Below are 14,669 nucleotides of genomic sequence, written 5' to 3'. Positions count from 1 at the left end.
ACCATGAGAATTCTCCTGTCAGAAACACTTCAGTTAAAGTTCTGTTCCTCAGAAGAATATGGTCACGGTCTCTCTCTCTCTCTCTCTCTCTTGCCCTCTGTCTCGCTCTCTTCCCCTTTAAAATCTTTTCTCTTCACTCTTCTCTCTTTCATAAGCTTTCTTTTTCCACAATCTGTTTCCCTTTTTCTTTGTATCGCTACAATACTCAGTTTTTTTCTTTTTAAAATTCTGTTTTTCTCCCTTTCTGGACTGAAAACCCCATAGTGCCCCTCACTGAGTCCCTGGACCCCTGAGTCTCTTGTCAGGTCTTGCGAGTCTCTGGGTTGCTATGGTAATGGTCTGAGTTTCTTTATTTTTGCTAGTGTGAAGTAGAACATGCATACATAGCTACATGAACATAAAGACCACATCTTCCAGACTAGAGCCTTGTGTGGCAGACGTGGCAGGAGTGAATTTTCATGTTGTCTAATTAAAACACTGTGTACTTTTCAAAGGTAAATCGACCAATAATTAATGAACACACAAATAATTTTCATTCCACGGCGGATTTATAGTCAATCTTTGATTTGCGTCTTGGAAGTCTTACTGGCTAGCTGTTAGCGTTTGCTCTTTTTTTTTCTCTGCATTGAAAATATTGTCACCATTTTATGCATATACATCAAGGGCACCCCCAGAGGACAAATTGAGCTAATCTTGTTATAAATTGTAGTCTCGTGGTAAATTGTAATCTTGTTGTTAAACATTGTAAATCATTGTGTGTCCATATGATGTATTAGGAAATGAGGGGGCCGAAATTGGGGGACACCGATCGTTCGACTGGTACTAGTGTGTCAAAGTGAACAGAACATTATTATTGAAAAAACTGTTGTCTCACAAAGTCTTGGAGTCTTGGATACTAATCCAGACACGTATATCTCCTTAAAAGATTAACTGGGGCAAGTAAAGTACTTCCATTTATTTACAGTTATCTTAGGTTGCCGATGTTTGTTTACAGGTGGCCAATAATAGTGATATCCATGTATAATAGCTATATGTATAACACAACTATAACATAACTATAACATTCTAACACAACTACATCACTAATATAAATATAACACAATTACAACACCCCTAACATAACTATAAAATTATAACACAACTATAACAACTATAACATTATAACACAACTACAACACAACTAGAACACCACTAACATAACTATAACATTATAACACAACTATAACTATATTACACCACAACTAAAACACAACTATAACATAACATTATAATACAACTATAAAATAACTATAATATAACACAACTATAACACCACTATAACACCACTGTAACACAACTATAATACCAGTATAATATAAGTATAACATTATAACACAACTATAACATAACTATAATATTATAACACAACTATAACACCACTATAACATAACTATAACGTTATAACACAACTATAATATAACTATACTATTATAACACAAATATAACACAACTATAACATTATAACACAACTATAACACATGTCAGCTAAAGAAACTTTTGATATGTTGGGTTTCCTCTCACTATAGATTTCAACTGAGTTCTTTAAGTTTACAGTAAACTGTAAATTAATTAATGTTTTACTGTATCAATATCAATGTATAAAGAACAACCAAGACACAGGGATCAAGACAGGGTTTAAATACATGAACTTAACAAGACTAGAAACAAGGGACAGGTGTGGAAAATCAAACGAGGGGCGGAGAAAACTAAAAGAAATAAATGTAAATGTAAATGTAAGAAAACGAAACTACGGCATGGAACTAAAATACACAAGACAGGGAATACATGGAACATGGAAGCTGGTAGGGACTAGTCGTGACACCTATCAGTATCAGAGGTCCCCTGTTGGTCATATTTTCATCAACTTCACAAAATATTTGGCAACAGGGCACAAACAAAACCCCTGGCATTGTAAGTCTTTAGGGACATTGACAGACAGGTGTTTCAGCGGGACATGTAGTGCAGTAAGAGTAGAAAAATCTCCTCAGTGACATCTACATTTTCCTGACATACGCACATGCTAATAGACACCCTATATACACACACATTCATACACATGCACATTTATGGGTAGTTGTAGCTCAGTGGTTAAGGTACTTGACTAGCAACCATAAAGTTGCCAGTTTCAGCCTCACCATTGCCACTGAGCAAGGCCTTTAACTGTCAAGTTGCATTTATGGAATTTAGCTGACATATTTATCAAAAGCAACTTACAATTATGACCAAGTACAACTTGAGCAATTGAGGCTTAAGTACCTTAACCACAGAGATAACACTGCCCATTCAGTCATAATTGTAAGTCGCTTTGGATAAAAGCATCAGATAAATGTAAATGTTTATACAAACATTCAAAGCCACTCTTTATACATGCGCTATATAGATACGTTTAAACATGCCCTTTATACATGCACTTATACACATGCTATATATACACATTTATACACACATGATTATACATGCCCTATATACACACACATTTATACATGCATGTTTCAATGTAAGTTTGACCACTTTTGTATCGATGGTAACAAAGCTGCAAACAAAAAAATCTGAATTCATGAGTTTTTGTTGTGGTGACTGAAGGCCTCTTGTGTCAAAGCACAGTATAGTTCATTCTGATGTGGAGATTGTGTACTGAGACAAGTGTGAAAACTTGTATACATAACAGTATAACATCTACAACACGGTTGACCTCCCAGGCTTAGAGGTCATCATACTCAAACTTTACAAAGACTGTGTTACAGAGGAATTTTACAGATGGAATTTGTCTTTCAGTCTTTGATGTGTGTGTGTGTGCATGCAGGTGATCTCCCCTCTATCTGACTCCATCCTGGCAGAGAAGACCATCACGGTCCTCGATGATAAAGTGAGCATCACAGACCTGGGGGTGCAGCTGGTGGCATCCCTGTCGCTGTCGCTACAGCGCAGCCCCGCCCACAGCAGGGCCCTGTACGTCACCACCACCGCCCAACACCTGCTCCACACACACAAACAGGTGAGCAGGAGTGCGCATGCTTCCCTTTCTGTTCACACCCAGATAAGATGGAAAATGGTTGGGCTGTTTGTTTGTTTACTTGTTTTGTTTATTTGTTTGTCTGAAGAGCTGGCATGCGGCTCTCTGTGGTGGAACATAGAGAGTGCATGCTGTGAGCTGCACTGGACTGGTGACCGTACAGAAGAGTTAGGGTTAGAGTTAGAGTTAGAGTTAGGGTTAGAGTTAGAGTTAGAGTTAGAGTTAGAGTTAGAGTTAGGGTTAGAGTTAGAGTTAGAGTTAGAGTTAGGGTTAGAGTTAGGGGTTAGGGTTAGGGTTAGAGTTAGGGGTTAGGGTTAGAGTTAGAGTTAGGGGTTAGAGTTAGAATTAGGGGTTAGGGTTAGGGTTAGAGTTAGAGTTAGAGTTAGGGGTTAGGGTTAGAGTTAGGGATTAGGGTTAGAGTTAGAGTTAGGGTTAGGGTTAGAGTTAGGGGTTAGGGTTAGAGTTAGAGTTAGGGGTTAGGGTTAGAGTTAGGGGTTAGAGTTAGAGTTAGAGTTAGGGGTTAGGGTTAGAGTTAGGGGTTAGAGTTAGAGTTAGAGTTAGGGGTTAGGGTTTGAGTTAGAGTTAGGGGTTAGAGTTAGAGTTAGGGATTAGGGTTAGGGTTAGAGTTAGGGGTTAGGGTTAGAGTTAGAGTTAGGGGTTAGGGTTAGGGTTAGAGTTAGGGGTTAGGGTTAGAGTTAGAGTTAGGGGTTAGAGTTAGAGTTAGAGTTAGGGGTTAGGGTTAGGGTTAGAGTTAGGGGTTAGAGTTAGAGTTAGGGTTAGAGTTGGAGTTAGGGATTAGGGTTAGGGTTAGAGTTAGAGTTAGGGGTTAGGGTTAGGGTTAGGGTTAGAGTTAGGGGTTAGGGTTAGGGTTAGAGTTAGGGGTTAGAGTTAGAGTTAGGGATTAGGGTTAGGGTTAGGGTTAGAGTTAGAGTTAGGGGTTAGAGTTAGGGGTTAGGGTTAGGGTTTGAGTTAGGGTTAGGGTTAGAGTTAGAGTTAGGGGTTAGAGTTAGAGTTAGGGATTAGGGTTAGGGTTAGGGTTAGAGTTAGGGGTTAGGGTTAGAGTTAGAGTTAGGGGTTAGGGTTAGGGTTAGAGTTAGGGGTTAGAGTTAGAGTTAGAGTTAGGGGTTAGGGTTAGGGTTAGAGTTAGAGTTAGGGGTTAGAGTTAGAGTTAGGGATTAGGGTTAGGGTTAGAGTTAGGGGTTAGGGTTAGAGTTAGAGTTAGAGTTAGGGGTTAGGGTTAGGGTTAGGGGTAGGGGTTAGATTAGGGTTGAGGTTGGGGTTAGGATTAGGATTCGGGTTAGTACTGTTCCCATGTAGATGAGTATTTCAGAGGGACACATTACATTCTCCTATTTGCAGGGTGTTACGATGAGGGGTACTCCAGTAGGGATCTGAAACAGTTTGTCCCCGAGGGTGACATTTTATCCTGTGTGTGTGACATTGTTTAGTCTCCCAGAGAGTGACATTCTGTCTAGTGTGTGTGACATTGTTTAGTCTCCCAAAGAGTGACATTCTGTCTAGTGTGTTTCTGTGTTGTTGTTTAGTCTCCCATAGAGTGTTGCTGAGGAGGGATTGTTGCTTTCAGCTTCTTTAAAATTTTTTTGACAAAAATAAGTAAAACTGTTACTGCACTTTTCTAATCAGAAATTGAGACTCAATGTGTGTTTTTAGTGATTTTGGCTGATGAGATGATCACTGATGCCTGAAGCTCATGACGCTGAGCAAAAAAGTCAAACCATTCTTAAACCGCTTATAAGAGACTCATGGACATTCATGACTCATTTTCTCCAGATCTCTTACTCTCTCACATTCTCTCACACACAGGAAGCTGTGATCAGCGCATGGATTCAGTACAGCGATGGCTCTGTGACGCCTCTCCACATCTACGATCCCAAAGACTTCACGCTTACTGCCACCTCTATGGATGAGAGCATTGTCTCCACCTATCAGGACCACCCGCTGCACTGGCCTGTGGCAGTGGCAGAGGGTGAAGGCCAGGGGCCGCTAGTGCGTGTGGAGATGGTGATCGCTGAAACTTGCCAGAAATCCAAGAGGAAGAGTGTGCTGGCGATGGGCGTGGGCAGCATCCAGGTGAAGTTCAGCCAAGACCACGTCGGCCAGAAGACGCGGGCACAGGAGGAGGGAGGCACTCTGGACAACAGTACCAGCGAGCAGAGGCAGAAGGCCCTAGAACAGGAGCAGGGCAGAAGCTCCGTTGGCGGGAAGTACCAAAACTCAGCAGGGGAGCGGGAGGATGGTACGCTCCGGAAGGCCAGCCCCACCACCCGGACCGCCGGCACCAGCCGCACCGGGGGCGGCAGGCAAGCTGGAGGGAGGAACAGCGGCCCTGTGGACTACACCAGCTACCCTGCTCAGGTGGAGCTCCCGGCCGGGGCAGAGGGAGAACTCCCGCAGGCCTCCCGCCGCCTGTCGGACCTGGAGATCGGCATGTACGCCCTGCTCGGAGTCTTCTGTCTCGCCATCCTCGTCTTCCTCATCAACTGCGTGAGTTTTGCTTTTCGCTATCGCCACAAACAGCTTCCTGTCCTGGAGCAGGGCAGCATGAACCACGCCCACGACTGGGTGTGGCTTGGCAACGAGGCAGACCTGCTGGATCACCATGGCGATCACGGGCCGCTGGGACCTGCCGACGAGTGCACAACGGCGATCGACCGGAGCGAGTGCTGTGAGGAGAGCAAGTACCTCCTAAATGGGGGTGGGACACAGAAAGGTAGCTCCGCCCACACGCAGGTGCTGCCACGAACACTCCCAGAGCCCCGCCCTTGTTCAGTAGTGGAGCAGAGTGTCAAAACAGAAGCAGTTAGTGGCTCTCCCACTGCTGTCAAACGCAAGAGAGTGAAATTCACGTCATACACCACCGTCCTACCAGACGAAGGGGGGCCATACACCAACTCAGTCCTCATCGGGAATGAAGACGATATAAAGTGGGTCTGTCAGGACATGGACCTGGGCCAGTCCACTGAGCTCAGAACATACATGGAAAGACTGCAAGACAATCTGTAAAAAGAAGAATAAGGGAGACAGAGAGAGAGATGGAGAGAGAGAGGAACAGAGAGAGAGAGGACAGACTCAACACAAACTCACCTGTAATGCCTTTGCACTGAGGTGGAGTAAAGGGCATGACGGAGGAAACAAGAAAAGAACAGATTACCAGAGGCACTGATAAACAAATGAAAGAAGAGAAATCAAGTGCTTTATTTAGGCTGAAGCAGGAAATACAGGGAAGAGGGGGTGGGGCAGGGGCCTGGGAAAACTACTACTGGATGATGGGGCTTACCAGGGGCATAAAGACAGCAGCTTCTATCTGGCTAACACAACAGAGAGCAAACTAACATACGGCAGTGTTCAGTCACCAACACACAGACAAGACCAGCAAGCAAGAGAAACAAACACAGAGAGAGAGAGAGAGAGAGAGAGCCAGGTAGCTGGGATTATACACACACCTGACAGCTATGTAGGATTTTTCAGTCAATGAGTGGAATAAGCAGGCAGTTATTAAAAATATCCTCGTTATTTTGTTTTGAATATATTTGAATTGAATAGTTAGTATTTGACTGCTATATGGGACAGAGTTTATATTTTGGAAAAAAGTGATAATTTACTAGCACGAGAAAGCTTCCCAGCAACCACAGTCTGGTGAGTGCATTAGTGAGTGCGTGAGTGAGTGAGTGAGTGGGTGTGAATGAGTGAGTGGGCGAGTGGGTGTGAGTGAGTGGGTGAGTGGGTGTGTCAGTGAGTGAGTGAGTGGGTGAGTGAGTGTAAGTGAGTGAGTAAATGTGAGTGGGTGAGTGAGTGGGTGAGTGAGTGTGAGTGAGTGAGTGGATGTGTCAGTGAGTGAGTGAGTAAAAATGTGAAAGGTTGTTGTGAAGGTGCGCTACTGTGGGACGAAGAAGGGATACTGCTAGGGGTCAGGGTTAGGGGTTAAGGATTAGGGTTGGGGTTCAGGATTAGGGTTAGGGGTGAGGATTAAAGTTAGGGGTTAGGGTTAATCCCTAACCATGCTTGCTGCATGCTGTATTCTGCTGTTGTTTGATTGGTTAAAGCCCAAAATCTGCAGAAAGGTCCATAGCCACACCCCTCTCCTCCTCCACCCCCCTACACCCTCCTAATGTGTAGGACAGACCTGACTGCAGCAAAGATGATTATTGAAATAAGGATGAGTGGTTCATGATGTCTGCTCAGATCACTGAAAGTGAAAGAAGGATTTTTTTTGGCTTTTTTGAATGACACATGAAGGTGTTCATTTGCACAAATAGGACAAACAACCAAAACCAATACCACGTGTAAAAGATTACTCTCCTCTGATCTAAGACCAGTGTTGTGGACCAGAATGTGAACCCATTCAGACTGCACAGCTGTTCCCCAATCAGCCTGGGAAGTTTAACAAGCTTCTGGTGAAGCAAAGAAACTGATGGACTGTGTAAAAATCTGAACCCAAGAAGTGAGTCGTGCCGGTTTCAGTACAGTACCTCTAGACAGCCACAGTGTTCAGGTCCACGTGCAAATGTTAGTTAACGCTGTTTTTTAGTTTTGACCTGATATATGTGTTCCCCAACCCTCCTCTCCCTCTCCCCAGTGGGTCATTTATTTGAAACTTTAGCAGAGGAGAACCAGACTCCTCCTTTCCCTTCCGAATGCTCAGGTGAACAAACATTCACAGAGGACAACCGGTGTGGTGGAAATATAGACTGTAGGAATGCAATATTTATTTGTACGTGTATTAAGGAGAACAGGATGTAAATAAAGTGATTCAGAATTCCTTGTGAATATCCAGACAAGGCTGCAGCTATGTGGGTAATTTTGTATATTTTACATGTGGAGAATTATGAGGTGATTTTGCAATATTCCGTAAATTAATATTGAAACCCCCATATCCCTTTCATAACATGTTTGTTATAGGGGTGGATGTAGCTTTCTAATAATAATACATACGTAGAATTCAATGTTATTGTTTTCCCATTTTCATAACCATAAGTAAACCTGAAAGAAATATTCTGCTGCTGAAAATGCCCAGACTGAATCTTTGCTAAAATCATATTTTTTTTCCTGGTGCTTTTAGTAGTAAAGTGCAGGGAAAAGTTTTGGTCCCCTTTATTCTTATAGTTTCATGGGCTGGAATCATTTTTAGATAAATGCCCAGCAAAAAGGGAGAGATGGAGAAAGAAAAAGATGTGTAGGTCATGTTTCTTATACTCACATGCACACGAACACACACACACACACACACACACACAAAGACACAGACATATACACACACACACTGTTTGTCTCCTGCTCTTCAGGAGAAAATCTCTGCATTATAATTGTGATCAGTGGCCTAAATATAAAACAAATCAGTCTGTTGCCAGTATTCACTCTATATACCAATATACAGTACAATCTCCAAGAGATCTGTTATGTATTTCTTCTAAATGCAGCTCCATAATCATATCGGTATATATGCATACAGAAATGTATATGTATATATAACAAATGCGGGGTAAAAGCTCTTAAATATCATATCTCGATTAAAGGAATACTCTAACAAAAATAGGGAAACTGTGTTTGTGATATTACACTAAATATGGCACGCGCGCCGGTTCTGACGTAACAAAGCGGTCTGTGCTTGCAGTACTACACGAAAAACCATGATCAGTGCGACTTTTTTATTAGATGTAAAAATTGAATTAATTATCTTTTATAGGAATAATTATATACAGGTGCCGTTGTTTAACGTTTGTCTTAATTTAGGATTTTTGGTATTTTTTATAATATTCACATGTTTGAAGAAGAGTCCAGTATCGGAGCTGTGGAGATACATGGCCGGTCTCTGGAATGGTGAACAGCTTTTCACTATGTCCCGGCATTAAGATAAAAACACGAAATGTTCTGTGATGTCGAAGTTAGTGAAATGTACACTAATACGTTTCTGTTTAGACTGTTTCGGGACACCAGACCGTCCATAATGAAGCCACTCTCCGACTCTAAAGAGGACTTCAAAGCCTGATTGTAAAACAGCGAGTCATTTTGGCCCTCTCAGAAAGAAAGGACCCGGAGTGATTCCAGTCCGAAGGAGAGGGACCTCTGTGTCATTGTTTGTTTGTTTGTTCCAAATAGCTGCCACAGAAATACAAAATAACTTCCACTGAATGCGAAATTAATGTTCGAGAAAATATTCTTCTGCTTTTCAGTTCTCAATACATATATCGAAATGTGTGTAGCCTATGATGTTATCAACTTGGTGATAAATACTGTTTTATATATTTTATGTCTCCACAGGTAGGCCGAAATTAATGATGAAAATACAATCTAATTTGCAATTTATTCTAATTGTTTATCAGTATTCTGTTCAAATCTCTGTTTTTTTGTGTGTCGCATCTGTTCAAGAATAGTTCCAATTTCTACCTCCACGACAGAAATGCTTTGGTTTTCTGCGTTAGCTCGTGCCTTCCCTCTGTTTTTCCAATTTAGCTCCTTCCATTAACATGTGTTCCAGCGCGGGTTGTTGATTTACCGCCGGTATCAAATACATATTGCCAACCAAGTGAGACATGCAACCTTTCATTTTCACGTCGTCGCCTCCCAAATTCGACATGCTACATTAATGAGACAAATGTCTGCGAGGGGGAAGCGCTCCGTGTCTTCACGCGACGTTTCGTTTTCATTCTCCGTTCATTACTGCCGCCGTCGCGTGCGTGCGGGAGAGGGGGAGCGCGTGTAGACAGGCGCACTAAGCTCAGATAACTCGACCTCTCGATTCACCGCTGAATGGTTAACTTATGAAGCAGTCCCCTTACATTTGTCGGTTATGGTTGAACTGTTTCTCCATAATATTAAAGTTTAAAGTTGTTCTGAGACTGGAGTCAAGTTCACATTTTCTAAGAATTAAAGCTCGTTTCCTAATGTAATGTGAACGCCACCTATTGGCCAAATGTACGTGACATTTCATATTTCCTCAAGATGTCATATAGATGGCCTGGGTGAAGATGTCATATAGATGACCTGGGTTATTAATACATCAGTGCTGTAGTGATGTGTCTCCGAAATCATATTTAGCTGAACAAACAATAGTGAAAATGCAGGGGAATTCAGCCTCACTAATGTCACTAAGACATTCTAAAATAACTGCCCTCCACCCCTCTCCTGTGTGTTATACCCCATTTCCAGTCCTCTGACCTGACCTGAAGATAATGGCTTGTTCTCTCTGTCTCCCTGTGTGTCCAGTCCTGACGTCTGGTTGAGAGTGTAAGGTCCTGGTTAGTAGGTCCTGACGTCTGGTTGAGAGTGTAAGGTCCTGGTTAGTAGGTCCTGACGCACATACTCTATGATTTATGGGACTTTATTATTAATTAATGTATTTTTTGCTTTTGTTTCTGGGACTAAGATTCTTCTTCAAATTGTGAGCCACAGAAAGTTTAACACACAGTGGGACCACGTATTCAGTACAATACACACGGTACAGTATATCACGTTCTATAGTGAACATTAGTATATACATACTATAGTGAAAAATGTAAGATGCTTCTCACCTGGGCTATATTTCACAAAAGCATAATGTAAAGATCATTGGTTAAATAGTAAAATGAGAAAACACTTTCTCTCCCATTTAAAATCTTAACAGTGACACAGGTGGCTTGTTCTTTATATGCATGAGTAGTGAGATAGAGTCAAGACTGTGCCACCATGGCGAAGGTCAGGGCATTTTGTTCTTGGCTCCTGATGTCAGAGTCTGATAAGAACATATGGTGCAGCCCATTCCATCACCCTGAATGACATGACGCCTGGTGCTCACCTCGCTGTGAGCTCATCATTAAAAACTCAACCTGAGACACCTGAACAGAACGGGGCGTATGGAGGCTTGGGGTTGAGCTGGTGCGAGACAGAAGATTTTGTTTGTTTGTTTGTTTATTTATTTATTTACATTTTAATAAGTAAATTGAACATTACAGTGGAAAACCATCCACACACAAACACCTGTCCACTTTCACAGTGAACTCATTCAGTCTTCTTATGACCCAGTTGCGTTATGGACCAAAAGTTAGGGTTAGGTTAGGGTTAGGGCCAAGACTGCTGGGCTCCTGAGCTACTTCTGTAGCCTGTAACATCTGATTACAGCTGTAAGCTCTTACTATCATGGCCTACTGCTTTTGGATAACTAGTAAATCCACTGCTCAATTAGGTTTAGCTCTCATACAGACCTATGTGAACTTGTGTTAGCTTGATTGTAGGTTTATTTACATGAAAGGAGAGTTTGATGGTTCGTATGTGTATGTGTGTGTGTGTGTGTGTGTGTGTGTGTGTGTGTGTAAGCCTGAGCTGGAGTATATGCAGCTGGAGTATATGCAGTGCAACCTGTTCAGTCATGACCCTGTGATTACAGCCACTTTGGACATATATGCCCACATGACACAGTCAGAAACATATGGCTTAATTCATTCCTAGCACAGGGAGGTCATGGCACATGGTGTCACATTTTCATGGTAAATTGCATGAATATTGTAATCAGACATAGCGATGAGCTCATGGCCTCTCCTAGTGGCCAGTCTGAAGACAGATGAGTTCCTCCTGAGGGGGAGAGTCAGGATGAGCAGATCTGCTGCCGGCGTGCGCTCCCCTCATTAGAACAGCCCAGTACAAATAAGACAAGCCATGCTTTAATAAGACAAAGACTGCTTTGGAATGCCTGTGGCAGACCCTGAGGGACTGCCTTCATCTAGAATAAAGTGGAGCAGACATTACTAGTACTCCTCTCTCTCTCTCTCTCTCTCTCTCTCTCTCTCTCTCTCTCTCTCTCTCACCCTGTCTGTCTTTCTTTTCTATTTCCATGGTGCATAACTTGTTTCATGCACAGCTGACTCTGAACTAGTTTTCTCACACATCCACTCTCTCTCTCTCTCTCTCTCTCTCTCTCTCTCTCTCTCTCTCTCTCTCTCTCTCTCTCTCAAGCCCCTGAGTTGTTGCTGTGTACAGGATATCTGAAATAGATTAACAGCCTCCATTTTGCACAACTGACCAGCCACCATGGAAATGGCTTCCCTCCATCGTTGATGCTCATGAGTGTTCTGCCCCTCCCGTGCCTTTTTAGCTTCTTCTTTTTGTTTTTTTTTTCCACTTTTTTTTTCTAAAATAGTTTGTTTCACTGGAAGACTTTAGTTTTCACACTCAGATGCAGATGCATTTCAGCTCAAATCTCCTCACTTTGGCCACCACACATTTACAGTTGAGCTTGCACAGTGCTCTTTGTGTCTGGCCCTGAGATTGTTTAATGGCTATAGGACAAAATGACAAAGGTCTAAGAAAAGGGAGGTCGAAGTGCTGTGGATCTGATTTTCCACTGTTGTCTCCATGCGCCAACATTTATAAACCCTGACTCAGAGGTACAAAAATATAATAGAAGGTAAATTATATATTGTTGAAATAAAATATAGTATGCATACATACAAAGCAGCTCCCTCACCAGTGCTGTGGTAAGAGTTATGGATTTCACCTATAGTGAATCTCTAACCTAATCGGCTGCAAACACACACACACACACACACACACACACACACACACACACACACACAAATCCATCCTGAGCTGTCTCTTGCTTGCCTGATTTTCCTTTGCTTTCTTATTGATAAACTCATAAATTGGCTCTTTACGGCAATATAATGGGGAGTAGTTGGAGTCCCTTTTTACTTAAGCTAATTAACTCAGGCCTGATAAAGCCTCATAATCTCTGCTCTAGGTATTTCACACACGCACTGAGAGAAAGCAGGGTCTTAATGAACCTCCCCCTCCAATCCTTTAGGGTAAGATACCACACACACACACACACACACACACACACACACACACACACACACACAAACACACATACACACACACACACACACACACACACACACACACACACACACACAAAATGTCCCTGTGTCCCTGTGTTCTGAAGGTCTGGCTGATGAGACTCTAGTCGTTTTAGTAGTAAGCCCCCCATTGTCATTTGTGTGTGTATGTGTGTGTATGTATTGGGGGGGGAGTGCATGTACGTGTAGCTAAATTGTTTAATTCCCTTTTTTCTTATGTTTTATAAAAAACATAGTTTAGACCTTTACATTTCATCCAGACGAGGATTAGAGATAGACCTCCAAACAGTGGGGATGAAATCATAGGCCATGTAATCACACACGCACACACAGACACGCACGCACACACACACACACACACACACACACACACACACACACACACACACACACACACACACACACACACACACACACATACACACACACAGACATACGACTCTCTCTTCCCTACACAGCAGCTCAAGTTTTATAATTCATAGAATTTGCAGAAACAAATTTCAAATTTCATGTACTTCAAGAAATTGAAACTGGGTGCTAGCACAGTTGGAGCTAAAAAACCTGTAAATGATGAAGCACATAACCTGCTTATTGAACAAAGTTGACTCTGCTCCTGTGCTAATGTGTGCCGAAAATCGACCATGGAAAATATTGTCGCCCGTGAATGAGTCAGGCAACTATTTGTATCCTCCAAGTTTCTTTTCACAAGTGAACACTCACAAAATCCTATACCTCTTTAGTCCTGTCCGTCCCTCTCTAAGACAGTAAGCCCTGTCTGAAGCAGGAGCATTTGCTTGTGCTGGTGATTAACCCCCTGGGCTTTGGCACTCTAATCAATGCTTGATTAATACCATGTCCTTTAGTCTTTTTGGGGTGCAGGAAAGCAACTGTAATGGCATCGTGTCTTTTTCCTTCTCTAATTGAAGATCGGTGTAAATTACGCCACTTTAAACTCGACTCAGCAGCCAAACATGCTCATTTATGCCCACTGGACCATTAACTCACCCCCACCAGAACCCATAGCATGCACACTCAACCCTACCTACATCATAACACCCTATTTCACCACCACTACAACAAGATATTGGGTTAAATACTTTAAAAGCATGTTGCTCTAGCTATATTAATGCCAACAACTTTTGGAGAATCTGACAACTAATTGTATCAGCGAAATACATTGTTAATCTTACATTTATCACATTTAACCACTAATCTCACATTTAAATACTAATCTCACATGTAAATACTAATCTCACATTTAATCACTAATCTCAAATCACTTTTTAACAGTAATCTCACATTTAAACACTAATCTCACAAACACTAATATCACATTTATCACATTTAAATGTCTCACATTTATCATATTTCATCACTAATCTTATATTTAATCACTAATCTCACATTTATCGCATTTAAACACTAATCTCACATTTATCACATTTAAACATTATCACAATAAAACACAAATCTCACATTTATCACATTTAAATACCAATCTCACATTTAATAATTAATCTCACATTTAAACACTAATCTCATATTTAAAACACGAACATCACATTTATCACATTTAAATACTAATCTCAGATCTATCACATTTAAACATTAATATCACATTTAAACCCACCCTCACGTTTAATCACTAATCTCACATTTACACACTAAACTCACATTTAGTAATTAATCTCACATTTAAACACTAATCTCACATTTATCAAAGTTAAACACTACACGCACACTACAATCACAGCCCACTACAATCACAG

The 14,669-nt window shown here is 41.7% G+C and overlaps 1 protein-coding gene across 1 annotated transcript in view; it reads left to right on the top strand.

Moving 5' to 3' along the window:
- The window catches only part of si:dkey-215k6.1 (transmembrane protein 132C), a 163,688-nt gene extending 156,912 nt beyond the window's left edge, over positions 1 to 6,776 (top strand). Inside the window, exons 8-9 of the mRNA XM_035530293.1 lie at positions 2,843 to 3,034; positions 4,877 to 6,776. Of these exons, the coding sequence (XP_035386186.1) occupies positions 2,843 to 3,034; positions 4,877 to 6,076 (1,392 nt within the window). The 3' untranslated portion in view covers positions 6,077 to 6,776. The remainder of the gene's footprint in view (positions 1 to 2,842; positions 3,035 to 4,876) is intronic.
- Positions 6,777 to 14,669: the final 7,893 nt, after the last annotated feature.

The sequence above is a fragment of the Electrophorus electricus genome, chromosome 9 (genome assembly GCF_013358815.1).
Source record: "Electrophorus electricus isolate fEleEle1 chromosome 9, fEleEle1.pri, whole genome shotgun sequence".
NCBI lineage: Eukaryota > Metazoa > Chordata > Actinopteri > Gymnotiformes > Gymnotidae > Electrophorus > Electrophorus electricus.
The sequence above is the reverse complement of the archived record's forward strand: the minus strand, read 5'-3'. Positions and strand labels throughout refer to the sequence as shown.